Source organism: Miniopterus schreibersii (genome assembly GCF_964146895.1).
Source record: "Miniopterus schreibersii genome assembly, chromosome: 16".
Classification (NCBI taxonomy): domain Eukaryota; kingdom Metazoa; phylum Chordata; class Mammalia; order Chiroptera; family Miniopteridae; genus Miniopterus; species Miniopterus schreibersii.
Window position 1 is genome coordinate 307,094 of NC_138116.1, and position 27,947 is coordinate 335,040.

General features: G+C 51.6%; 1 protein-coding gene across 1 annotated transcript; it reads right to left on the reverse strand.

Moving 5' to 3' along the window:
* FOXK2 (forkhead box K2) lies at window positions 1-27,162 on the reverse strand (the record flags this gene model as incomplete). The annotated part of the gene is made up of 9 exons (XM_081162545.1): window positions 1-1,827; window positions 3,983-4,192; window positions 4,402-4,698; window positions 5,592-5,767; window positions 6,550-6,743; window positions 11,775-11,921; window positions 12,284-12,431; window positions 12,864-13,058; window positions 26,762-27,162. 9 exons carry the CDS (start codon window positions 27,160-27,162, stop codon window positions 1,631-1,633), a joined length of 1,965 nt encoding a protein of 654 aa, XP_081018671.1. The 3' UTR covers window positions 1-1,630.
* Window positions 27,163-27,947: the final 785 nt, after the last annotated feature.

The following is a 27,947-nucleotide window of genomic DNA, read 5'->3' on the forward strand; positions in this document are numbered from 1 at the left end:
GTAATTTCATAATTTTTAATACGCATGATCTGTAGTAACATTGTGACAGCTCCATACTTTGGATTGACACACAATACTTAGAACAGATTTATCATATTTGGTCTTTAGGTAAATAATAAATGTTTTAAAATTGCCTAAATATACCATTCTGAGCTGTTTCATTCCACCAGGAAAATACAGGGTTTTTTCCTCTCTCTCTAAAAATAAAAAATGAAAAATTAAATACCAAAACAACTACATTTAAATAAATAACGTTATGATGATGACATTTAAAAATTCACAATAAGGCCAGAGCCGCCTTACTAGTTGCACGGTGCTCAGCCCTAACCGCGGTACACTCTGGAAAGATGAGTGGCTTTCTCCTGGAGGCGTGTAAGCCGAGGCCATGGGAGTGCCTCCTACTTTTCATTCTCTCACCTGTTTCCTTTCCTCTCGCTTTTATTTTTTGTAGGAGAGAAATCAGCCTTAGCAGTGGATTCCGTTTCGAAGGTTGAGTGGAATTTCCTATCACAAATCGGAAAACGACCTAGATGTTCCCAGTGCTTGATCGCAGGGCACTTGCTTCTAACACCCTGTATTAACACGAAGTTTCTGCTCCACCCCAGCAGCTGCTCTTGGGTGAGTGGGGCAGAGTTGGGAAGACAGCTGGTCAAGACGATGCTGAGCCGGTGACGGCACCTAAAATAGCAAACGTGCCACCCAGAAATCTGTGACATTTGTTTGAAAGGGTGACAAAAGATTGAATTTTTTCCCCCAAATAAAGTAGGAATAGTTCTGTCATTTTAAACACACAATACTTAGGAGACTTGTTTTACTTAGAGTGGAAAATTATGCCAGGGACAAAGTCAACACAAAGAAACAACAAAAAGTAGCAAGAAAAACAGTTAAGTGCAGCCCGCAGTTCATCCATGCAGCCCTTCCACGTCCATCTGTCCGTCCCACACACTGAGAGGGAGTAAACTCATCAGGCAGCTGCTCCAACGGGAAAATGGGCAGCTGTCATCAAGTAGCTCCTCCTGACCTTTAACTGGACAAAGGAAATCATTCCATAGGCTGAAAACAAACAACGAAAACAAACAGAACTACGTGGTTTTTTTCCTCCAAATGAAACCCACACTGAAGGTCCTGTGTGATTCCAAAATTTCCAGAGTAGAAATGGAGTGATCTGAAATGTCAAAGACCCCATTATTTTGTAAAGAAAGAAAGTACACCTCAAAATATTCTAATTCCACATGTGAACAACAAAATACTGTCTCCTCTGCCAGCCCCGTGGGTCCTCCGAGGGGGGCTTCTGCTCGGTCCCCTCAAGGAAGCCCGTCCTGGCCGATCTGCTTGTACTGGGCACGGTCCTCCCTGGGAAGGACCGCGAGTCTGCTCAGGATTAAAGGTGGGCACTGGGCGGGGAGACACTGCCGGAACCAGGTTTCCTTGTGTGGTTTCAAGTTCAGGTGTGACTTCTGTCTTTAAGGAGTTTTAAGGCCACCTGGGTTTTGTGTTTTCAGTGCTGACATGAAGTCCAACCGCAGGGCCCTCTGCCCACCGAGAGAATGTGCTCCGAGCATCAGTGACGGGCAGTGTCTCCTTTTGGCACCACAGAGTTGACAGTAAAGTAGAAAAGCTCTCCAGGCCGCTAGTTCTGGACGCCCTTCTCCCTCGCGGCTGCCGGCGGTGTGTCCACACTCAGGGCGATGACGATGCTCTCACCGTCTTCGGTCTTGACCCGCTTCAGCTCCGGTTGCTCTGACTGGTCGCCATTCTGGCGCTTTGTGGGCAGGGAGGCCGACGCTGATGCGTGTGTCGCCAGCATGTGCAGAGGACTCGCCGCTGCTGCAGAGAGAGAGTGAGTAAGACCCCATGAGACCCCAGGCTCTGCCCCAAGTGTCAGCTTCTCTCTGTGACCTGCATGTCCCTTGGTGGCCAAGGGCACAGGAGCCTGGGCAAGTAAACCATGATTGTGGGTAAAGATACTTTAAAATGTATATACTTTTTTGTTGATTTTTTTAGCAATAGAAAGGGAGAGGGAGAAACACCCATCTGTTGCCTTGACTGATGTTTACACACACTGACCAGAGACTGACCCGAAACCTTGGTATGTGCCCTGACTGGGAATCAAACGGCCTGGAACGACGCTCAACCAACTGAGCCACACAGGCCAGGGCTGACTGTGGGTGTTCTTATTAACAGCCATCTTGACAGAACCCTGGGGGAGACTGAGGCTCAGGGTCAGGCAAAGGTGGTGCCAACAGTGTGGCTTTGCTGTCGTGGCCAAGGGGCTGCTGCCGAAGTTCTCTCCCTGAGCCCCTGAATGCTCCCGATCTCTCCACACAGGAGGAGGGGAGCGGGGTGTGGGGCTCAGGCTAACAGTGGATGGGCCTCCCAGCTTCTCCCCGGCCTCCGCCTCAACCTCTGAGCCCTTCCTCCCTCAGGCACTCAGCACAGGGGCCCTTCCTCCTCCCAGGCCGATGTGGGACGTCCCTGCTGTGCACAAGGGTCTCCACCACTCCTGCCCTCACCTGCCCCACGCTCTGTACAACCAGGTAAACTCCAGGAGGTGAACAAAAGGCTTGCTCTGCATGGAGAAAGTGCCACTTACTCAACGTGAGAAGGCCGACTGGGCTGAAAGAAGCCTGAAGCCACAGCACACAGCACGACTGGCCCATGTGACCCAGGGAAAGTTTCTGTTCCAGGGAGTTCCTTACCCTTCCACCCTCGTGCCCTTTCCCTGAGGGAGGTGTGGGACCCAGGCAGCAGATGGCCTAAAGGGGGTCTTGCCCACAGAGAGAGCCTGCGCGCACAGGAGCCTGGAGGGCAACCGGCGACCTTCCTTCCCGACACCTGCTGCCCCCAAGAGAGAGTCTAGGGGAGGAGAGTCCCAGCAAAGACTGACCGAGTACCTGTGACCAGAACCACAGTACAGTTGGGAAGATTAGATGAAGGACCGCCAGGAGCACGTTGGGTTTTCTGGGGAGCAGTACGAGCAGCCCCAGGAGCTGCCAAAAACTGCACAACTACAAACCACATCCCTGACGAATACACACAAACCCTCCACTGAGTTTTCGCAAAATAAGTCGAGTCTCATAAAAGGTTCCACATAACCAAGTGGGTTTATGCCAGGAGTGCAAGGAACGGGAACCCATGTGGCCACCTTAGTACAGAAAAGGCACCAGACAAGACTCGGCGCATTTTCATGATAAAACTACCCAGCAAACAGAACAGAAGGAAAATTTCTCGACATACTAAAGTCCACTCCATCAGCCTCAGTGGTGAAACCCTGGGTGTCTCCTGAACAGGAAGACGGGGTGTCTGCCTTGGCTGCTGCTCCACATTGCACTGAGTTCCGGCCAGAACAATGAAATAGGGAGAGAAGAGGAAGTGAGACTGTCTCTATCGGCAGATGACTGTCTTAACACATGGAAGATCCTACCAAATTCACACGAGAACATGAATGCAGCAGTTGTAAGATCAAAACACAAAATCCGTTCTATCTCTATACAGCAGCAATGAACAATTTAAAAAGGAAATTAAGAAAATTCCATTTACAAAAACATCAAGACATCTTTGTCTCTTGTCTAAGAGCCAATTTCCTCAGTCTGTTCTGTCTTCTCCACATGTCCAAGTCAGGACACTGGTGGACAGCAACACTCACAGGACTCCAGCAGAGACATTCTCTCTACCACGTCCGACACCTCCTTGAGGGGGCACTGCCCTGCACAGGTCAGCTAGGACACCACAGGCAGGTACGCACAAAAAGCGGGAGTACTTTTTCTCTAGTTTTCAGAAACGCTCCTCTCTCGTCAGACAGCCCCTCTACAAGGGGTCCGAGAGCCCACTCCCGTGAGCACTTCCAGGGTGTCTGCAGTGTCGTTAGGGCTTCTACAGCTTCTAAAGTGGACATCTCCTCAGACAAAAAAATTCTAACTGTTGGGACCAAAACTCAACGTGCCCTTCAGAAAAGGGGAGTGAGGATCCCCTCACTGCTTACCGTTGTTCACTTGGCCATGCACGGCGGCGGGGATTGGCACCACGTGAGTCCCGTTTTGTGTTACAGTTTTTATTGGTAGCTGGTGTTGACCTAGTGGTGCCTGCTGCACGATGGTGACTGTCTGGACAGGGGTGGTCTGTGCCGTCTGAATGACACGACTGGCGGTGCCCAGGGTTGCCTGGCTCATCGCAGGAATAGGTTCCACTTTCACTGAAATGAGAAGAAATGACACCAACTAATAATACTGCTAGAAGGCTCAGAGAAATCTCACTAGTTTAAAATAAAACACTCAGTGGCTAGCAGACCTGTTCTAAAACAGCAGTGAGCAGCATTGGAAACAGGCTGGGCCAGACCAGGATGGGTCTATTGGTTTTCTTGGAGCTTGGAAAGCTGCTTCAGCACCTGCCCCTGAGGCTCACCTTTCACTTCTCGGTGATCTCCATTCTCCTGCGGCTCTGCTTTAGGAGGGGCCAGCACAGCTGCCTGTGTGACCACAGCCTGCCCGGAGACGGTGTATGTGTTCGCTGGGGCCAGTCCGGCCACGCTGGTGACGGACACTGCTGGGATCTGGTGGACAACGTGAACCGTCTGCACAACAGGCTGCTGGGAGGTGGAGGTGGTCACGGGGGCAGTGACAGTGTAGGTGACGGGCTTGATCGTCGGGGGCAGCTGCCGCTGCACAGCGATTAAAACAGGCTGACTAGACAGAGGGGAGCCTGTGGGGGACGATGGAGCAGGAGTGAGGCTTATGTGTCGTCCCATATTCCTCCAACCCTTTTCCCCAAACCAACTCTGACCACTGACAACACACAGACTAACAGATAAAACAGGACACAGCCCTGATCACCTGGAATAGTAAAGTCACTCACGATGAGACATGGCAGTAATTTAACAGGGGCATTTCATTCATAGACCTAAATGCCAGCAACACAATGGCTACTGTACTCACTTTTCTTACAGTAGCTCTTCCTATAGTTCTTTCCTCATGAAAAAAAATTGTGGACACAGGATATGGGAGGAAGCTGTCCACGGAGGCCCGAAAGAGGGGCCAGGCTCAGTCTGGAAAGTTCGGGGACAGTAAGGCTGTGATAAGCTCTGCCGACCAGCCTCAGCTCCTGGTTTGGGCTTAAGAACCCAGGAAGACATGGGTGACAGGACCTGGACTGGTCGGGGGCCAGGAATAATACAGCACACGCACACTCATGAGCCAACTAGGAACCAGAACAGAATTTCTACAGTTTGTTTTTTTAATTCACCAGGGCACATGTTTTTATTCTGCATTATGACTTTATAACTAAACTGCATAATGCTCACCAATCATTAAATGGACATTTTTTGCTGCTAATCAATGTCTAATTTGTTACTTCCTTTTTGGGGGGAGGGAGGAATCTTTCTCACAGGTTTTTAAATGAAGCAACTAAGAAACAGGTTAATTCAAAATTATTTCAGACATCTACACAGTGTCACATACAGGAATGCTCAGAGCCTGGAAAACAACACTCAGGTTCTGTGCACAAAGTATCAGGTACAAAGCAACCAAAGCCTCTTCCATTTCTTCTCTATGAGCCACTGCCCCCCTCCCCCCATGCCTGCCCTCTGCACGCCTCACCTGGTGCACTCTGGGCAAACCGTGCCTCCTGGATGACAGCCAGTTTGGGCTGTGAGGCGCCAGGCTCGGGCTCCAGGGGGGCCGGCGAACCTTCCCTCGACAGGCTCTCGGGGGTCTGGGCACCACTGGAGTGAGCAGACAGCACTCCAGCGTGATTAGGAGAGGCTGGGGCACTTCTGTATTGCCAAAAAGAAGACAGTGGATTCTTAAAGGTAAAACACTCCTAAGGCTGCCTTGTTTTAACAAGTGTATTTTGCAAAAAGGGGTGTCATCTGTCTTCTGCCAAGCAACTACATTTCCATAATCTTACTTTCTCTGTAAACACCTGTGGTTGAGATGGATACTCAGTGAAGACTCGCTTGGCTGTGCCAGAGCCACTGTGTGCAGGGATGCCACTGCCCCATGCCCAGCGCAGGGAGCTGGACTGGCTGCCAAGTCTAAGCAGTGCCTGTTCGTCAGGCAGCGGGGCAGTGTGCAAAGCTGGCCGGGGCTTCAGACTTATGTCATGGTCATTTCTTTTTTTTGTTTAAAAACAGTATCCATTAATGAAGCTAAAAATGTGTAATTTTAAACTCAGGCAGTTAATATTGTAGAAATCAATCAAGTTTAAGCAGCTACAAGGTAGCTTTAAAGAGCTTTCACAGGCCAAGGGAAAGAAAAACACAGTATTGGTCAATGTGAAATCGATACATTGTGACTCATCATATTACAATACGCAATGAGTTCAATGAAGCAACAACTGCTACATGGAAAATGAGTTTAAGCAAAATTTACAGTTTCCGACCACTGGAAACAAAAATAGAGCATCCAACACTTTGTTTTTCCAAATCCCCATCCCAACATTTAATCATAATGCATTTGGTACTTCCTTCATTTTCCAAAGGAAAATTTACCAATACATCGAAGATAAATTTACTGACCATTAAGTGAGGTCTTTTTGTTTGTCTTTTTTCCTTACCTAGACGATAGCGGTCCCAGAGGGGTTCTAAAGCAAGGCACGCCCCTAGGCCGTCTTTTCCTAAAAGCCTGCTCTATTAATTTGCTTTCAGAGGCAGGATCTATCCTCCAGAATGAGCCTTTGCCTGGTTCTTCCTGGGAACGTGGTACTTTGATGAAATAACGATTCAGAGAGAGATTGTGGCGAATTGAATTCTATGAAACATAAAAAAGATACATAGAATTCATATATTTCTTTGCTGAGAAATAAAAAATGTGCTTCATTTTAGTGCCCTGCAAAGCAGAAACCTAGGTGCCAGCCGTGCTCCTGCAGAGGGAGGAGAAGTCTGAACACAGCACTGTCTGGAAGGCACTGGCCCCCTCCCAAGTGAGCAGATAGGGAGCTGGGGGGACCCCTCAGCAGGAGGGGCTAGGAGCTACACCACGAGGAAAGGAAAGAGGCTATTTCCAACAGGAAAATGTCAGCTTCCACCTTTTTTCCAGGTAGGAAACTAAAGGTATCACTCTGGTCATTTGACCTTTCTTGCCGCCCTCTCCCTATTTAGAGACAACGGAGCCCGGGTAAGCCAATCCTTTACAATACTTGTTTGAGCACAGTTAGCGTTCAGAAGCTGTCACAGCCATTTAAAGTGGGTAAATCCAGCATTAAGTATTTGGCAAAGCAGCAGAGGAGGAAAACGAGCCCAAGGCTGAGACGTGTCTGTGACACCATCTCCAGGGGCAGCGTATCTGCAAAGTACTCAACGTGCGTCTCACAGTAATCTTGTGGAGCAGGTAGGGAACATGCCCCTCAGCTCCTGCTCCATTCTTTCTACCAGGAGCTTGGCTCAAGGCTGAGGTGGTTTGGGACAGGCTCCCACTGCACCCTGGGAACTGCTGCAGCAGACCCTTCTCTGAGCTGGCATGCATTCACATCAATGTTCACATTTAAAAGGAATAAACGAGCAAAGTTTCTAAATGGCAATAACAGAGTAAAAGTTTGGTTATCCAAACATCATTTCTAAATTCCCCAATTAACCTTCTGCTAGAAATGCAGCCGTGGCTTCAACTTCTGAATCACCAGAGAGGGCTTAGAAATCAAGACGTGTCAAATACTTCTGCACACAATCCAAGTTCCTGTTCAAGTAGCACGCAGGCCACAGACCATGGTGGAAACCGAAGGCCATGGCATCAGTTACTACATTGGCAACGCGAAGGAGCCGGCCAGCTGGTGTGAGTTATGACATTTCTATGAACAAATGTATATGAGATTTAGAATGTTTTAATCACAGATACTTGCTAGGCTGTTTTATCATAGGGTTTAACTGATAACCAACCAATACCTTTCAATCAACTCTTCCAGAAAACCAAATCTGCCCCCATCAAAGACAAGACAGTCCTCCAATTGCACTCAGGCCTTTTTAAGTTAGAGGAGAAGGCAGGTTCCAAGGCTGTGGGTTGAGAAGAGCAAAGCCAGACAGTGACCCTCTACAGAACACTCTCTGTGAACAAGGCAATCCTTGCAGCAGCTGCCTGGGGGTCCAGAGTTCCTCTGACTATTCTCTGGGAACCTGGCCTCCTAGAGGGACCTCAGGAGTGGTCACAAAGTCACAGTGCAGAATGACTGACCATCACTGCACTAACCACTGTGGGGCGGTCAGTGTGCTGCTGCTGGGAGGGGAGGGACACGAGCACAGGGGGAACCTGGAGTAACGCTGTCACAGAACACCCACTGATGAAAGGACAAGACCAGGGTCGCACTGCTGATGGTCCATCAAGGAGTGGCTGTTTCCTGTTCTGAAATGGAACAGGACCCAGTCTGCACCACAGAATGGGGTCTAACCCCCTTTCTACCCTAATGGCATCTCAGGGGCAAAGGGGGCCCCAATGGTCACCTGTGACTTTCCAGTCAACGAGGCTAGAAAATGTGATGAATATGAGACATCTAATATAGACACAAATAGAATAAAGCCACAATGTTTCTAAAGTAATTTAATAAGGCCTTTGTGATTTTTGTTTTTTTAAGAGAGAGAAAGGGCCCTGGCCCGTTTGGCTCAGTGGTTAGCATGTCAGCCTGAGGACTGAAGGGTTCCAGTTTCGACTCTGGTCAAGAGCACGTACCTCAGTTGCAGGCTCAATCCCAGGTGTGGGAGGCACCGATCGATGTGTCTCTCTCACATCAATGTCCCTCCCTCTCTCCCTTCCACTCTCTGAAAAGCAATGGAAAAAAATATCCTTGGGTGGGGATAAAAAACAAAAAATAAAAAAAGAGGAAGAGGGAGAGAGAAACATCGATTTGTTGTTCCCCTTATTTACGCATTGTTGGTTGAGTCTTGTATGTGCCCTGACAGGGAATCAAACCCACAACCTTGGGGTATCAGGACAACACTCCAACCAACCAAGCTACCTCACCAGAGCAAGGCTTTTGTAATTTGGTCAAACCAAGCGACATTAAAACCACACGGATTTGGACTCCAACGATGCAGAAGTTACGATAAAGTGTTCACAGAAAAGGCAAATTATTCTTCTTTAAAAGCAAATGCGAAAAAAAGGATCTGAATACTGAGCACCCTCTCTCCCCCAAACCCTCAGTGTGGCTGCTGCCCAGAACCCACCCTTCCTGTCCCCTCAGCTGACCACGAGGAGAGGCACATGCTGCCTTCCCTGAGCTCCTTCCCGGCTCAGACCTCCGTTTCTGCTTGTCTAGTGACCCATCGCGCGGCACTGAGCCCTGGACAGCATACACTCTGCATAGCAGTACTTGTAAAGAAACTCAACAGGAAACACGTCCCAGTACCTTCCAGAGGGAATCCAATGCGCAGGGTGGGGTGAGCACAGAGCACTCCCTGGGCTTTAAGAAACCAGCTCTGGTCCTTTCAGAAGCCGAGAGCCCCCGAATTCTCAGACTCTTCATAGTCACAACAGACACCTCACCTCTGAGCTGGATAAGTTATAATTATAAATCATAAGACAACATTTTGGCATAAATATACAGCCAAAGGAAGAAATATGCCATCTTTCCGGACAGGTTTACTCAGACCATCTTGTTTCACCCTAGAATTTCCTCTGGATTAATAAAAAAGTGAGGCATGGGTACACAAAGCTAAAATCCAAAAGTCAATCTGAAAGGCAGCTGTGGACTCCCCCATTAAGTGCTCAAAACGGGTGGCAGGAAGTGTCAACACCTCAGGAACTGACGAGGAGCTCGGACACGCACCACGTGGCCACCTCCCGCCCCGGCGCAGGCCAGGGCACAGCCTGGAAACACATTTCAAAAAGAAAAAGGATCTCGCCCTTTTCTAAAACAGGCTGTAGAATGGAGAGGACTTTCTGTTTGAAAGCAGGAGGGAAGACGGGGTGAGAGGTCTCACACGTGCAGACATTTGGCGACGAGCAGCTCAGAGAATCTCATGACAGGAAAATGGCACATGCAGCTCAGACGGGGAGCTATGGACGGCTGAGGAGACAGTGCAGGTCCTAACAAAGGGAGGGCTGCAGCAGGAGCCCCTTTCCCGCTCAAGTGGCTGGAGGCAGGAGGCGTGAAATGTCCCAGGAGCAGCCTTACACGGGCAAGAGGCGCAGTCGCCCTTATGACCTTATGATCTAGACAGAAAAGATGTTTCAATAAAAACAAGCGTTAATGACACAGTTCAGTAGAGAGGGACCTGACAAATCGTACCCTGGAGACAGTAGCACCCAGTGCAACGGGGCGGCCACATCGCCGTGGCCCAGCACCTCCGCATCCTTCAGCAAGAAAACCTTTTGATGCGCGGAAGCAGCTCTCTCTCAGACAGACACGTGGAAACTGGGAAATGTGACTGTAGGGAACTGGATCCTTAAGTCTGGCCAGAAAATCTCACTCCCATCAAGCTGACTGGCTTTTCACATCATCAGAATTCCGCGCATAGGGAGCCAGACTCCACTGCATCCACGGACATGGTCCTGCTTCTGTCAGTGTCCATCTCCTCTGAAGCACAGCCTCGCTGTACAGCTACCGTCTGGTAAGTTCTGCGAAGCTTCATTGTGTAATTGTGAAGAGACTGCCAGGTAGCTGGATAGGGAGCCTTCTCCGCATCCAGCGCTCTCACTGCCCACTAGGAACGCGGCCCTGCTGTGAACACCTGGGGCCAGGAGGAGAGGCTGGGTCTTATCTGTACCTCCCACCACTAAAGACCCTGACATGACTAAGACCCCTGAGAAAGGCAATATTCAGGGGCTGGTTGGTAGACTACATTTATTCAAACATGTTTATACATCTGCAGGTAGGAAAAACAAGCTTTTACCCTCCATTAGGCAGAAAACGTTCCCCCCGCTCCTGCCCCCATCGCTTGTTATGGTTCAACAGGCATTTTCCACAAGATCTTTTACTCATTAAGCCTCAAAGAAACCCCACCCCTCCTGGCTACGTCGTGAATTTGGAAGTTACAAATGGGTACTTTTCTCTCGTTGTTCTGTACTATTCTTTCAAACTTACCCTTTCCCTACTGTAGGAATTAGTGAGCTCCCACTGCGCATGTGTACACCCAGTAAATGACTACACAACACAGACAGGCAGAAAAAAACCTACACAATGTTAAGGTTTAAAAATGAAACTAAATTAAAAAGCTAAACACCGGAAATATTATGCACTGATTTCAAAGAGTCCCTTGAGGAGGCCCAGGTCCAGACACCCTCGGAATGGGACCCCAGTGCAGGTGGACAAGCAGGTGGGCTCCTGCTTTAATGGGCAGCGGGGCACCCATGTTGTGCGTACTGGCCCACTGGAAAGACGTCTTCTAAAGAAAGGGTTCCTCAGTAAAACAGTTTGAAAACCGTCTCTAGGCAAACTTCTAAAAGCTACATACCTCAGCAGACGTAATACATAAGGGAGACAGAACAACGCCAGAGTAAGGGGTGGACTTTACCTCTCCTTTGTTTCAGACATGGAATGACTGCCCTGATGGAAGAAACCCTTCAACGCCCAGTGCCTGTCCCACCCATGGGGACCATGACAGTGCAGCAGGTAGGCTGAGATTTTTTCTTAGAACTGCTATTCCTTCCACTCTGCACTAAGGGGTCAGAAAGAGTGTGGCAACCATGGCCTCTAACGTGTCTTCCTCTCTAGCAAGAGGGAATCTCACTCCTCTTGCTCATCACCTCCACCTGTGCCTGAGTTAAACCACCACAGCTGAACTCCCCTCTCAGCTGTCAACCAGCATCTACAAGGCACTAGGCAGAACATTTAGTAACAAAATGAAGTGGGTTTACCTGCCAGCCCTTGTCCGCAGTCCTGTAGTACGGGTAATTTTTAGTGATGTGCGTGTAAATTCCATTGAGGGTGAGCTGTTTGTCAGGAGCCATCGTAATCGCTTGTACAATTAACTGTGCATAGGAGTAAGGTGGCTTTGAGTCGTCCTGTATTAAAAAAAAACACAGTAATGAAACTCAGGATTCTTGGTGTTTTTAGGCACATGTGTTTGTGTGCACACACCACCTTCACTGTTTGGGAAACACTGGATGTCACCTCACGAGGACTAAGGGTTCTCCTGTCCCCCGTGTGCTCAGCTCTCAGGAGACCCCACAACCCAAGAGCATGCTAAACAGTGACCAGTGAGCCCACAGCCACCCCACGTCCACTCCTGCGTGCATGTCACTGACACAGACCACACGTGCTTCTCAAAGGCCCTGGTGGGGATGCTACTAGACATGCAGTGAGGACAGGACAGCTGGCTGCACGAAGGCCCCTGGGTTCTATTTCAAGGCCATGAAACATTTACCTTTGGGCTGTCTCCACCTGAAGCTTCCTTTTCATTTTCTGGCTGTGAGTTGTCAGCCATTAAATTGAGGTCAGATGGTATCACACGGCCCATTTTGTACCCTGAAGATCCTGCTCCTCGGGGGCTGGATGGGCAGGAGTTTGCAGCACTGTGGACAAGAAAAGGTAGTTGCTATCAGTCTGTCACAGAGCAAACATCACACCGTCTTGGATAACTGGCTCTGGTTCCAGGGAAAACAAACAGAGAGAGAGAATATCAGAATTTCCCATGGAAAAGTGAACTCATCCCTGTGAAATTGAAGATCACCCCAACAAACGTGGGAATTTGCTTCCACATGTGTTATCTCATGTGACCATAAAACAAACTCTCAAAGGAGGCCCACCTATTCCACCAGTGAGGAAACTGAAGCTCAGGATGATTCCGGAACTGACCAAGGACAGAGCCACACCTGATGACTCCAGGGCTCCAGCTTGGTAGAGGGACACAGAGCCCAAGCTCCACTCGCCCCTCCTCACCAGGGAGCTGAGGACAGGCTGCGTACCCTAGCCCCTTACTCCACGTTGACCCCCAGCCTGCGTACCTGATAGTTCCCGTGGGGGAGGGCAGGGGGCTGATGAGGTGGGCCATGGTGTCTGGAATGTTGATGGTCAGGGGGGAGATGTGGGCCTGCACCGGCTTCACCGGGGACTCCGGCGCCTCCTGCTTCTCCCTCTTCTCGCTGGACAGGGCAGTGAACGTTATCTTGATGTTTGTGCTCGGGAATCTGAACGTGCACCTGGAAAAGAACAGCCAACGTCAGTGTCTGTCTGCCGGACTAGAGGGCGGACGGAGTGCCACCCTTCAAGTCGGGCGCAGAGCCACGTGCCCCATGCATAGGAGACTTGTCTGCTGGGGAGGAGCCACCGAGAAGCCCACCTCGCACTTGCCTCAAGTTACAAGCAGCTTAATGAACGAAACCACAGAGCAAGCCTTTCATGACTATAAAGAAAATTTCAGACCAGCCAAAGAGGAAAAGATCAGGAGACTCAAAAAAGACTCCAATGCCACTCAATCTGCATTACTTCTTTTTTTAAATCCTCACCCGAGGTTATGTTTATTGATTTTAGTGAAAAAGGGGGTGAGAGAGAGAAACATGGATTAGTTGCCTCCCGTATGCCCCCAACTGGGGATCAAACCTGCAACCCAGGCATTACTCCTTTTAAAATAAATGCACAGATGCGTTTTAGGTCTTACAGATTTAAAACAGACTTTAGTACACTTACTATCCATCATTCCTTTCAAAATAAACATACAAGTATAACTGGGTCATTAAGCAAAAACAGACAACTTTGTGACTTTCTTATTTAAGAAAAATCATTCCTTTTCCTTTAAAAACTGTTAGCTTTTTCACTGAGCAAACGAGTCAGACATATTAAATTTTGAGGGAAAGGTTTACAATTTCACACTCTGGTTCACCTTTCATACAGCTTCCTTGCTGTGACTCAGTATATTAAAAAAAAAAAAAAAGAAAAAGGAGCGCAAGCCAAACGCCTTCAAAGAATGAAAGTTAAAAATAGCTCCACAGACTCCTGGTCTCAGAGTCTGCATTTCACGCCCAGTTACAAGCGCCTGATTCGGGTGCTATTTATAAGCCGCCCAACGACCAGCTGATGGTGCTTAGCTGGCTCTGCCCCCACCCTGTCCTACTTGGGTGCTCCCCAAGGAAGGGTCCAGCACATAGTGGTCACACGTCCTTCCCAGTTCCGGTGACATCAAGGTGATGCTTCCCAACACTTTAGTTGGGGCAAGAAAGACCATCTCTCAGCAGGGTCTGGACACTCACTGCTGCCTCCTCCCCCACACTCCCTCCTGTAACGTCACTGCCATCAGGTCCCCTGCCCCTTGACTTCCCTCAGAGGTCAGTCCTCCACAGCCCCAGTGGATGGAGCAGAACCAATGAGCCCACCACCTCCTTCCTGGCATCCAGCACCCACACCCTTCCTGTTCTTACTCTTAGGGCTCCTCAAACCCGTATGGACTCCCCTCCTTTATACCTACAATGCCCAATGCCCCAGACTGAGACTCTAGCTTCTGTGCTTCTCTGTCCCATCCAGGCCCATGATCTCCAATCCCACACACACCCAAATGACTCCAAAATCCCCATTTCCTGCACGCCGGGCCCCACCTCCCACTGCCTTTCCGATGCCGCCCTTGGTACCCACCTAGGCATCTCTAACAGGACCCCACAGTGAAAGTGAACAGCGGCACCAGCCAGCACTCAGGTCAGCTCTCACTTTCCAAACAGCCCACCTGCAGTGAGAAGTCTGATCACCAGACACTCTGCTGAGACACTAAACACACAGCCACCTCTCACCCAGTCCACTGTCTTGGAGAAAATCTAAAAATCACATGTCTAACAGCAAGAAAACAATCCACTTAGGAAATGAGCAAAAGACTCAGAAAAACACTAAGGATACACAGAGGCCAGTAAACACATGAAAGGAGTTCACCGTCACTAGCCGTTAGTGCCACGCAAATCAAACCTGCCGTGAGAGAGCGCCAAACACCTATGAACCTGCTGTGAGGATGTGGGGCACAGGTCTCCCCGTGTGGCTGGGGGTAAATGTGCCTGGCGGTGTCTCATGAAGTCAGGGAAACGTGTATCATACAACACAGTCGCTCTGGTGTTTCCCAGGAGAAATGAACACTTGTGCTCACAGAGGAACGTGCAGGATGAATGTCTAACAGCCCAGCTGGGAATCACGCCGCTGTCCCCGGGTGAACCTTCAAACAAGCTGAGGCTCAGCACATCACGGACAAGACTCGTGGGTAAAGGAGCCAGCTAGACACAGCGACCAGCCCCCAAAGCTACATCCTGTAAGATCCCACTAACATAACATCCCAAAACCACCAAACCACAGACTTGGGGAACAGATGAGGGGTGGCCGGGGCAGTGGTGTGGCCACAGTAGCAAGTCCTCTCTCTGGACCGCCACTCCAAGACGACCTGATCTGAAAAGCACAGGGACCTGAGTGGACAGTCTCAGCAGGTGGTCACCTGACAGAAGGCTGGATCCTCACCCCCATGTGACACGCCCGCGAGAGCTCCTGAGCCTGTCCTGCCAGGGTCTGGAGCCTCCGCTAACACATCTTGCCGCCCATAAGTGCCCTGGAGTGTCTGCACTTGCCTCTGCCTAAGAAAGCTTGATATTAAATAACAAGTAAAAACACCTTAGCTGGCTGAGAGACCACAGAGGAAATGGAGGCTTTTTTCCTGCTTTCTTACTCTGTTTTTTCCTCCTGTACTGGCCCCGCATTACGGAGCTGGTCCTGCATCCTGAGCACACAGACCTTAAGAGATGGTGGTTCCCACAGGCCAGGAAGCCCTGAGTCCAGACATAGTCCTGACCCGTTCAGGGGGCTGGTGTCAGGTTTTCCCAAGTAGCTGCCCAGGGCTGTGAGCTCTTCTTTCACTTGGAGAAGAACTTTGTTTTTGTTGCCCCCTGACCCCATCTGCTGCTCCGAAATCCCATGAATGAAGGTGCTGGACAGAGCTTCCCTGCCCACTACCCTGTGGGGCATACCCACTGCAGAGGCTGATGCCAGCCGGAGATGATGGCGGCGCTGGTGCTCCCAGCAGACTTCCTGCTGTAATTTCCAGTCACTCAAGACCTGTCCCAGACTGACGAAGATTTCCACTAGCCAAGGGAATCAGGCCTCTCTCATCTGATCACCACCTGCCACACCATGGTTCCTGCTGTAGATAGGTGGGCACTCAGGCTGGCTCACCAATGGTGGCAGCGGACAGGAGCCCTGATCCTACAGCAGGTGCTCAACAAAAAGTAGCTGCTCCTCTGAGGTGGGACATCACGTGAAACAAACAGCCCTCCAAGAAACACACACCTTACCCAGACTGAACTAGACGAGGACCCCCCCGGCGGTACCTGGGCTGCCCCTCTTCCTTGCGCTAATGCAGGAGAGCAGGAGCCTCCAGGTCCCTATATTCTCTAAGCAGGAGTCAGCATGTGAACACCACTCCATCAGAAATGAAGAGGCAGGGAATGGATGGGAAGTGCTCACGAGGCTTAAACGTCACAGGTGACTGCTGTCCAGGGTATACGAAGATCTCTTAAAATTCAATACAGACACAAACAACCCCTTAAAAATGGTCGCAGGCCCCCACGGAGGAGGGTACAGGAGTGGTGAACTAGCACCTGATAAGATGTTCAGCATCATTAGTCACCGTGAAACAAAACCAAAACCACAGTGAGGCACCGGGACACGTCCACAGAGTGGCTGGTATGAAAAGAATGACATAGCCACGTGTGACAAGGATGCTGGAGACCTGCGCCCCCCCACAACGCTGGCAGGGGCGCGGCATAGTGGGGCTGCAGGCAGTGTGTCACCTTCTCGGTATAGCCCACCACTCTTAACCTAAGGGTCTGGCCACAAGGAACACACCATCTCGCTAATGCGTGTTCATAGCTGCACAACTCACTAATGTCCAAACTGGAAACTGCCCAGGTATCCAGCAACGGGATGGATCCACTGGTGGGGTAACATCCATACAAGAGAACATTTCTCAATGAGGAAGTAACCAGAAGCAGATTTTCTCCCTAAACTCTAAAAGGTCACCTCACTCTCTGAGGTGCACACACCCACTTTGGAGACTAATGAATGAACAAAAACATCACTTTTGTTTTACCTATAAACACAAGGGAAATAACGCCAAGGATTCTGGGGTTTTATCCACTTTGTGGGAACATAATGGAGACGTAACAGTACGGGTTCGGTGCACAATGCGTTGGTCTGACGTGTGTAGACTGCAGAATGAGCACAGGAAGGCTAACATTCACCACCTCACACACTTAGACATTTCTGTGTGGTGAGAACTTTTCAGATCTACTCTCTTAGCCACTTTCCAAGGTACAACAGTGCTTAAACTAGTCCCTGTGCTGCACGTTAGCTCCTCAGAACTTACTCATCTCTGACTGAAGTACGTGCCCTTTGACCACCTTCACCCATCCCCCACTGCAGGACTGTTTTAAATCCTTAATGAGGCTGCCAGTTAGGCAGCAGTAAGAGAGATCCGTGTTGAGTTCCTCGTTAAAAGGCAAGTGTTTACGTGTGCCTGACACTGGGGTAGCCACGTCCCTCTTAGGGCTCTTTGTAAAAATCATAGCTTCCACTTTGTGGGCAGGAAAGTAAAAGCAAAACCCAGAAGGACATGTGGAGGTCTGGCTGGGGCCCAACAGCGAGGAGAAGGTGAGCACCTGCTGGAGCCGCTGGAGAGCCCTCTCAGACTCTGTGCTGAACGGCCATGAGCCCAGGAGATCCTCCCCACCTTGGTCATGAGGGAAACTCAGGTTAAACCGCAGTACACCCACTGGAAAACCTACCATCAGAGAGAAAACGCCATGGCCAACAGAGTGCGCCCCTGAACTCCAAGGGGCTGCACCTGTGAGAGCTGATGTTCACACATCTGGGAGCCATGGACCCAACAGAAAGTGCATGTGCTCATCACACAGCCAAGGGATCTCAGGATAGCTTCCAATGGAAAAAGTCGTCCAACTTAAAAGACACCTATGAAATACTCAGAGCAGCATTATCCATTACAATAGCCCAAAATAAAACTGCCTAAATGTCCATCAACAGCAGAATATAAAACTGGGGCACACTCACATTACTGACTGCAGCACTTGACAGCAACGTGAATGAATGATTCACAGCTGAGTACAAAACATGGGCTTATCTCCCAAACACTGCCTTCAGTGAAAAGCCGCCACCACCCCAAGTTCATTCTGTGGGATCCCATGTATGTGGAGTTGAAAGCAAGTAAAACCATGTACAGTTTAGGATTCAGGATAGCGATTCTGTGGCTGGAGGGTGCTGACGGGCAATGTCTCTTAACTGGGGACAGATTACACTGCAGGTTCTCATTAAGCTTTAAATTTAGGACCTGGGCACTTATTCTGTGTGTAGATTATACTACAAACAAAAAGAAACACAACTGTGGAGAGTGACAAGACTGGAGACCGACTAACAAGCTACTCCGGAAGTCCAGGTGAGAAGCCACTAAGTCACAAGCTATGGAGAAGGAGGGGAAGCCACAGGTCTGAGAAACGTTCGGGTGGAAAGAATGGGGCAGGTCGGTGACTGAATTCAGAGCAGCAGAGTGGGCGAGGAGAGGGTGAGTCTGCGCTCCTGGAGGAGCAGCAGCAGCCCCCACAGGAAAGACGGCCAGAGCAGACAGGAGACAGGACACAGGACAGCAGACACGGAGCTGGAGACTTCGAAGCTCCTGAGGCCAGCCACCTGTCAGCACCGGACTCCTCGTTTCCCCACCACAAGGACTTGCCTTCAGGTAGCCTCTGTGCCTAAACAGATCCACAATCCCTGCTCACAATTTCCCAAAAGCAAACAGCTCCAAAAACCTGACCTGAAAGCAGTTGTCAGCCAATTCTGACCTGAACTGAGGAGCTAATTATAGCCTTTAACTATCCCACTTAGAATATTCATGTGTTTGCAACAGAAACCCTAATGTGTTGGGCGACAGGGTGCTGGGAGTGCACGCACTGTGCTACTTTTCCAAACCCCAAGACACTGCAGACTCCCCGGGTTAGGGTGGGACCTGTGTATGTACACTGCCTGCTGGGCTGGGCACGGTGCCCTCTCCCTAAGAATTTCTCCAGAAACATTCTGATTTGTTTAAGGGGAAATCAGATGGCTTACTGCAAAAATAATGAGTCCATTAAGCCACTGTCCAGAACAGAATATGAATGTGTATTTTTGTCATTAATAGGCAATAAATACACATAGTATAAAAATTTAAAGCCATCAAAGAGTAAAAACAGCAGTACCCTCCCTGCCATGACCTTCCCACAGCTCCAGTTCCCAGTGACAGCTCCCAGAGTAGACCCAGAACTATTCACATAAACAAGTGAACCAGCAGCAGAAGCTGCCCTGAGAGGCAGCCCTGGGCTCCAGCACACAAGCAGCGCCTGCCTCTCTGCCTACACTGTTTCCCCAGCTCCCCGATGGGGACCCCACAGAGGCGCTTACAAAACCTCCTGAAGAAAACATTCTGTCTACATGCAAAAAAGCTCTTTCCATGGGCTGCCTTCTTGGTAATTAGAACCCCTTAACGTCATGCCTGACCTTCAATAACTTAACCAGACTCCATAAATGATCAAACTTCATCAGGAAATTCTGACACCTGCTATAACATGGATGGATCTGAAGGACACTGTGCTGAGTGAAGTAAGCCAGACACAAAAGGCCAGATACTGTCTGATTCCACATGAGGTCCCTGGAGTAGCCCGATCCACAGAGACAGGACGTAGGGTAGTGGGTGCTGGTGTTGAATGGGGACAGTTTCTGTTTCACGAGGGGCTCTCGAGATGGTGCTGATGTGAGGGCTGCACAGCAATGTGAATGTGCTCATGCCACTGAGCGGTGCACTTAAACACAGTCAGATGGTAAATATTACATCGTGTGTATTTTACCACAATAAAAAAAACCTTTTAAAGAACACTTACAATTGTCTCTGGAACACAGGTGTAAACACTCAATAAATCTTAGCTGTTGTTTTTTTCTTCTTTTTTTTTGAAAGACATTCATCAAGAGACTGAGAACACTGCCTGGGAGAAAGTATTTGCAAAAGACATACCTGATAAAGGCTGTTATCTAAGATATGAAAAGAACCCTTAAAAGTCAACAAGAAAACAACCCTATTTTAAAATGAGCGAAAGACCTGAACAGCTACCTCACCAGACTCCTGGGCTGATCCCTGGGCAGTGCCGGCCTGACCCAGAGTGAAGAGCCCAGGCACAGAGCGATCTGCAAAGACTCAGAGATGGGAGAGCTGCTGGTATTCAAGGAAATCTGCCACAACACCGGCCAGACATAAGCTATGACATGGGACTTCACAGGGTCACAGCATCAGGGATGAGTCTTTGCAGGAACAGACTGGGAAATTCACTAGGTGAAAAGGGCTCCTACAACCTTCAACAAACAAACAAACAGTGAACCCCAGGGAGGAAGGAGACCCTGACTTCCAGAGCCATTCATTATAATAGTCAAATGTCCAGTTTTCAACAAGAAAATCACAAAGCATAAGCAAGAAAGTATGACTCAGTCAAAGGAACAAAATAATTGAACAGGAATCTGAAGAAGGTGAAACACAGAACTTGCTAGACACAGACTTTAGAACGACTGTGTTAAACATGCTCAAATAGCTAAAAGGGAACCACAGAGAACTAAAGGAAACAGGAAAATGATGTATGACCAAGACAGGACTAGAGGGAGACAGGTATTGTAAGAAGAAATGAAGCAAATGAAAACCGACTATAGGGCCCAACAACATAGCTGAGCAGGCAAAGAAAAAACACAAACCTGAGATTACCAAGTCTCAGGAGTGAAAGAAGAAAGAATGAAGAGTGAACAGAGCCTGCAGGCCTCCTGGGACATCAACAGGCCGACGAACAAGCGCATGGTGGGAATCCTAGTGTATAGAGAGAAAGGGGAAGAAAGATCTGAAAAAACAATGGCAGAAAACTTCCCAAATGAAAGGCACAAACTACAAACCCACGAAACTTAACAAACTCCAAGTAGGATAAATTCAAAGCATTCATATTGAGATATTATATTTAAACCATCAAAAAACAAAGAGCCCTGGCAGGGCTGGCTCAGTGGTTAGAGTGTCGGCCTGAGGACTGAAGGGTCTTGGGTTAGATTCTGGCCAAAGGCACGTACCTGAGTTGCAGGCTCGATCCCCAGCCCTGGTCGAAGCTCATGCAGGAGGCGACCAATTGATGTGTCTCTCTCACATCCATGTTTCTCTCTCTCTCCTTTCCACTCCCTCTGAAAAGCAGTGGAAAATATATCCTCAGGTAAAAAAAAAAAGGGAATCTGTAAAACTGCAAGAGAGAAGGAACTCATCATGTGTAAGGACTCTTTCAATAAGGTTAACATTTAGTTTTTCATCAGAAACCATGAAGACCAGAAGTGCTAAAAGAAAAAACTGCCAACCAAGAATTGTATCCAGGAGGAGACCAGGCAAAGTGGGAACAGAAGACTCAAGGAGGAATCGGAGTGGACAGTTTGTTTATATTTATTTATTTATTTATTTATTTAAAATATATCTTTATTGATTTCAGAGAGAGGAAACATCAATGATGAGAGTCATCGATTGGTTGCCTCCTGCACGCCCCCAACCGGGGACCGAGCCCGCAACCCGGGCATGTGCCCTGACCGGGAATCGAACAGCGATCGCCTGGATCCTAGGTCAACACTCAACTGCTGAGCCACGCCTGGCCAGGCGACAGTTTATATTTAAATCATCTCCCTCCGTCTAACTCAAACAGCTGCAAAACTGACACACACAATCCTAACATCCTCCAACAGCTTAGAAATGGCAAAAACGTGGTATTTTTAAAATATCACCTTTGCACACAAAATGCTATTATATTGTGAAAAGACCAAAAAAACCCCACAGCACTCAACAGTGAGTTGGAAGTAAGCCTCCAATGTGCTTGTGGAAGGTTTTCTATTTCCTATGCAGTGACACCTGTCACAGCCCTCAAACTGTTTCAAATCTCAGGACGGTGCTGTGTGCCTTAAACATGCCCTGGTGTGCTAAGGTTCATGAGCAAATTCAAAAATCCTTGTTAAAAACTGGAACCAGAAGTGTGAGAGCTGAATTATTACACTATCAAGATTATAAATCGCTCTGAAAGAAAACAGAACTATACACAAATGTTAAGCAGATAAGAACACTATCCAAAACGATAAATGCTTTCATTAAAAGCTGCCTTATTTTAGAGACCCTTTTCTTCATTTTCCAAAAAAACCTTTCTCCTCAGCAAAGCAATCAGGCTGCATTTTCACAACGGAAAATCTGCTGTTACTATAACAGCCTCACCTTCTGGAACATGTCCACCAATTAAACACGAAGCAATGCTGAGCTTCTGCAACTGTGGCTCTGGATGGGACCTGCTGGTAAGTGGGTGACTGTGAACAGGGACCCATGTCTCACTAGAATCCCATCACTAGATGGCCAGCACATGAGAATGTTCAGAGAACACTCGTGTCCTAAGTCAGCAGTCAGTGGGCACACATTTTAGACATGTACCAAGTGACAATGGCTCTGTGCCAATTCTAGGGGACAAACACAGGAGCATCAGGGGAGAGAGCTGAGTGAGAAGATAAGTTACAGCCTCACAGCGGAAGGGGCCCCATGACCCACCACTCCTAGGTGCCCCCCAGCACCTCATCCACCTGGAGGCCTGCAGGAGAGCCCAGCTTCAGGTCCTCACTGCCCCCCAGGAAGAAACCTTGGCCCAAGTTTCAAAAGTATATGTGGTTCTTACATGTCAATAAAAAAGCAGTTTCAGAAAGAAAGAGCATACTGGAGATTGCAAAGCTCTCCGATGCACAGCTTCAACGAACCAGTGCCCTTCCTATCAGACCCTTTCCTGCCGGAGCCCAAGGTGGAACACTTTTCCTTCCCCCACCCCAAACAGGGAGTGTTTGTAGTGAAGCTGACAGGTTGGAATGGAACCTTGGAGAGGGTGGGGCACCCCCAGATGGACCTCTCCAGGCCTGGCTACCAGGCAACGCTGACCACGCCCCATAGCCAGTCTTTATCCTTCGGTCCTTTCGGGGAGGTGGCAACGTCCGTCACTCACTGCATCAAGAAGCCCTGGATCAATTTACTGCGCAGTGTGCATGGGGAGCTACGAGCAAGCTGGAGTGCACCCTCGGGGCCATGTCCACCCTCGTGTCACATGTCTGTCACACTGGATCCTCAAGGGTGTGGGCCCTCCACACCGGGACACTGTGATGGACAAACACATGCAGCCCCTGACATCTAGTAGGGGCACAGGCTCGGTGCTAATTGTGTCCCATGATGACAGACAGTTATTATCCCCGTGTCACTGACGACGGAACTAAAACTCGGGCAGGCTAAGGGGCAGGGCTGGCATCTGGCTGCAGTCTGTCCAGCTCCAGAGCCATAACCACCATCTCCTGATATAGTCAAGTCGGCACACAAATGACCCCTGCGGGCAACAAGTCCTACCACATAGGCCTGTTCCTCAAAATGTGTTAGAAATTCAAATTATTTCAAATCTAAACCATCTTGAACTACTCATTAAGTAAACATCACAATAAACAAAAACTGAGTTTTACCCCTGGAAGAGCTACTAAAACACTCAGTAAAGAAAAAGTGAGCTGGTTGTTGGATTATTTTTAACTTTCAGTAACGATTATGCTTCAATAGTTGCACTGTGTCCCTCAATGTCTACAAATCAGCGATTAAGGAAGAGTGCATGGCAGTCACTGAAAGGAACTAACATGTACCCTGAGCACTCTTCGTGGTGCAATGCCCCCACCGTGGGCACCTGCCACAACACGTCCCCCACTCCTGGGTACCACTGTCCTGGACCCTGGCTCTCAGCTCTGCTTACAAGCTGGTCAGAGTCTCAGGTCATAAAATGACGGCGTTTCAGCCAACCCTACAGCCCAGGAACAAGAGAGCATGCCACCAATTCAGAGAAAAAGGGGAAAGCTGCCAAAAGGGAGAGGGTGGGGGTTGTATAAAAAGTTTTTTAAGTGAATGAAGAAAGGAGCGTGCCAGGCCTCACTAGCGGCTCTGCCTGGGTCTTCAAACAAGGGACCCCACTTTATCTCCCTCTCTGGGAACTCTCCCCCTCACACAGCGTCTCTGTCCACTCCCTGGACCACCTGGTCCTTGGCTGCATCCCTCAACTGGTTCCTGCACCCACTGCATGCTGGTGATCCACAGGGTCTCCACTCCTCCTCCGCTTTCCCTACGATACCACCCCCACTCCCTCCTCGCTCTCCAGCCTCACAGGCAGCCTCCTTTCTCAACCTCCAAAACGTCCTGACCAATGTGCCACTGCAGGTCACTGTTCTTCTCCTGACGCCAGCTCCTCCCCTGGCCTCCTGGCACATCATCTCACCGTCTCCCTCTTGCTGGTACTGCTGTTCTCTGGGAGCCTCAGTTCTGCCCCATCCCCATTTCTGAGCAAGGTCCAGGCACTGAGTTCCTGGGTTCTCCTCTCGGAGGCTCCACCTGGAAAGCTCCAGAAGCCACTGTCTGCTGGCCTCTCTCCAGTTCTCACCTTAGAGGATGCCACCTATAACTCAGTGAGAAAGTCTTCAAAAGAGACATTACGGAAGGTAACCTGCAAGTTAAAACACGCCACACGAGAGGCGGTGTTGCTGTGTCAGTGACAGTTAATTTAGCATCGGAACACAGCCACTCTTCCAAATGAACGCAATGGCAGGTCTGCCTGTTAAACAGTTCTGGGCAATAATAAATCCAACTTGTTCTATTTATGTTTGGCTATTAGATACTGTAGGACCTTATTGATCAAAAACTCAGTTGACATTTCAAAATATAAACAACTGTTAAATAATTGCTTGTTTTTATTTATAAGTTATACTTTGTTTGCTACCACGGCAACAAGAGTAACAACACACCCAGACATTCCTGCCCAACCAATCTTGCTAAAACACTTTCCTGCTCACTCAGGCCCCAGACCAGGTCCTTAGAAGAGGAGCCTGTCCTCAAAAGAGGACATTCTTCCTTCTGTCGCTGACCGCCCTGAAAACGATCCCCCCCCCAGGCCCAGGCAAACCTCATGCTCTACAACTCACGCCGAGGTCTCTTCCAGCCTGAATTTCACCTTCTCCAGTGCCCTCCACGCTGCCAGCCCAGCCACGCCCACAAGCCACCTCCACCTGCCCACGTCCCAAAGCCCTGCCCAGGTGGCCCAGGGCTCTCCCACTGAGCCCACGTCACAAACCCCCATCCCCAGTATCTCCTATGCCTCCAGCCAAGCCAGAAACTCCAGGAGACAAAAAGATGCAATTCTTCAGACACAGCCCTGCCTTCAGGGGCCAAGATCAAGGGTTTGTGGAAATCACTTGTTTTCTGGAAGACCGCAGGCCCAGGCACTCTTGTGCATACCCAGCCTCCCCACCCACCCGCGCACACCGGGCTGGTCCGTGCTGGGCATGGGGCTCACCAGCCACAGAGGAAAAGGTGTTTGTATTCACCTCGTATTCAAACCATTTAAAACACTCACGACAGCGACTCGAGGGCCACACCCTCATTTTCCTCCATCCTCCAATTAGTACATTCAGCATTTTAATAAAATGATGAACCAGACTTGAAGCCTAAGCTACTCATGTAAATACTCTATGTGAATTTTTAATACTAATTACAAAATGTAAACTCAGTGTCGGAACTGGAATAAAATCCTTGTCATTCAGGTAACAGACCAACCGAGGTGTCCTGCTTTTCAGCTCCAGGGACGTCAGCTCAGCAGGCGGGTCGGGCCGGCGGCAGGCGCACCCCGCCCGGCCTGACCCTCTGCATGACGCGCTTTCAAACCTACACAATCTGGCCTTTCAGCCTCAAAAGAACTCGTAACATGAAACTGAGTTTAATTTCAAGAAGAATTTAAACACCGTTTGTCTACACAGCTAGTGCCAAGTGTCTTCCGAGTTTACTCCACCAACCTGCCGTGACCACCCCAGTGGAACCTAACCAGCGACGCCTTAAAAAGGGGGGCGCTGCGAGGTCTCCCGCGCCCCGCTTCCGCCGAAAGGCAGCAGCCCCTCGGCCGCAAGGCCCGGCCGGGTCTCCCTCCACCCGCAGACCGCCCGGATTCCGCCCCCTCACCGAAGGCCGAGTTATTTCCACGCTGAGCACGTCAACGCAAGTGGCACCGGCTAAACTAACAGGAATTTTCTTTAAAAACCTCAAAATCCTCAGAGTAAAGGCATGACAGCCTTTGACGCGACATCGGGCCGCTCGCAAACATCGCACTCACGCTGCGGGGCCCCTGCGTGGGCTCTGCGCGGCCCGGCGGACACGCACGCGCGGGGGCCCGAAACGCTCCCGCCCAGGTTCCGGGCAGCGGCGCGGGGCACGGCGCGGGAAGGAGCGGGAGGAGGGCAGCCGCCCCCGGCGCCCCGCGACGCCGAGCGCGGTGGGGGCGCGGGGCCGGGACGAGGGACGCCCGGGGGCCGCGAGCGTGTCCCGGCGGGCGCGCCTTTCCGCGCGGGGCCGGCGCCGTCACAGGCCGGGGCCCAGCGGAGCCGCCCGCAGCCGGCGCGCACGCGGCCCCCACACCGGCTCGGCCCGCTTCCGAGACCCCGCGGGGCCGAAGGGCAGAGCGCACGAGCCGGGCCCGCTCCGCCGCCGCGCGACGCGTCCCCCGCGAGCCGGCTGCGGGAGCGCAGCGCTCCCAGGACGCGCGGGGCCGGGGAAACCCGGGCGCACGTGCCCCGGCGCGAGGCCTGCGGGGGGCTGGCGGGGCTGCGGCCCGCGTCCCGGTCGCGAGCGGGGTGCCGAGGCCGGGGGCCGGCGGGTGGGGTCGGGGTCCGGGCCCAGGTCCCGGCTGCGGGCGGGGAGCGCGGGGCCGGGCTCGGGGTTCGGGTCGCGGCCGCCCCCGCCCCCACTCACACGCGCGGCAGCTGCAGCGGCGGCGCCCCGCGCCTCTGGAACACGCCGTCCACGAACACGCCGTTCTTGCCGAGGCAGCGCAGGTAGAAGTCGCCGCCGGCGTCGGGCCCGGGCTGCGCCGAGGGCTCGGGGGCCGCCCCGCCATGGCCGCCGCCCGGGGGCGTGAAGATCTCCAGGTGGCGCCGCGAGATGAAGCTCGAGTGGCCCATGCTCACGTCCACCGAGCCCTGCGACGAGTTGCGGCCGATGGTCACCGAGCGCTTCTTCATCAGGTACTCGAACTCGCGGCCCTCGAGGCGCGCCACGGCCCAGCCGCCCGGCGGGGACCCGCCGCCCGCGCCGCCGGCCCCGCCGCCCGCGGGAGGCCCGCCCGCGCCCGGGAGCGCCGCGGCCGCCGCCATGGGCCTGCGCGGGCCGGGGCCTTCCGCCGCCGCCGCCACGGAGCTGAGGCCCAGCGAGGCCGCCGGCCGGCGAGCGACGAGCGGCGGCGAGGGGCGGGACACGCGCGCGCGCTCGTGCGGCGCCCGGCCGCTGACGGACGGCCGCGCCCGCCTATGGGGGCGCCGCACGGCAGTGGGGCTACCGGCGGGCGGCTAATGGCGGCGCACGTCGCGCGCAGCACGTCCGGCCGCGGCGCCCCCGACGCAGGCGCGGCCCGGAGGCCGGGAAAACCCGGGGCGGAGCGCGGCGGCCCGGAGCCGCGAGCCGCGCGGCCGGGCGGGGCGGGGCGGGGGCGGCGGCGGGTCAAGGTCGGCGCGGGCGGCGGGGCCCCGCCGGGGCGTCTGCGGGGCGGCGGCTCGGCCGTCGGGGGGACGCGCGCCGCGCCCGCGGCCGCCTCCCGCCCGCAGAGCCTCCGGCTGCGGGCGCTGCCTCCAGGGACCGGCGGTGCTGCTGAGCCGCCCGCCGCCGGCGGCTTCCACGCCGTCCGTCTGTCCAGCTACAGCGTCTAGCAGACGCCCCGCACCGAGGCGTCCAATCCGTGGTGACCCTGCGGACGCCCCGGGCGCGCTCTGGGCCAGCGCCTAGCGCCCACGGGCGGCGCGGGCGCCACCGAGCACAGCGGGGCCCGCGCACCGCGCTCCCTAAGGAGGGGGCCTGGGCGGCACCGGGAGCCAGGCCGCCCGTCCGCGGGGACGGGGCACGGGGACTGTCGGGCCCGGAATCACGTGGGCGCCGCGTGTCCGCG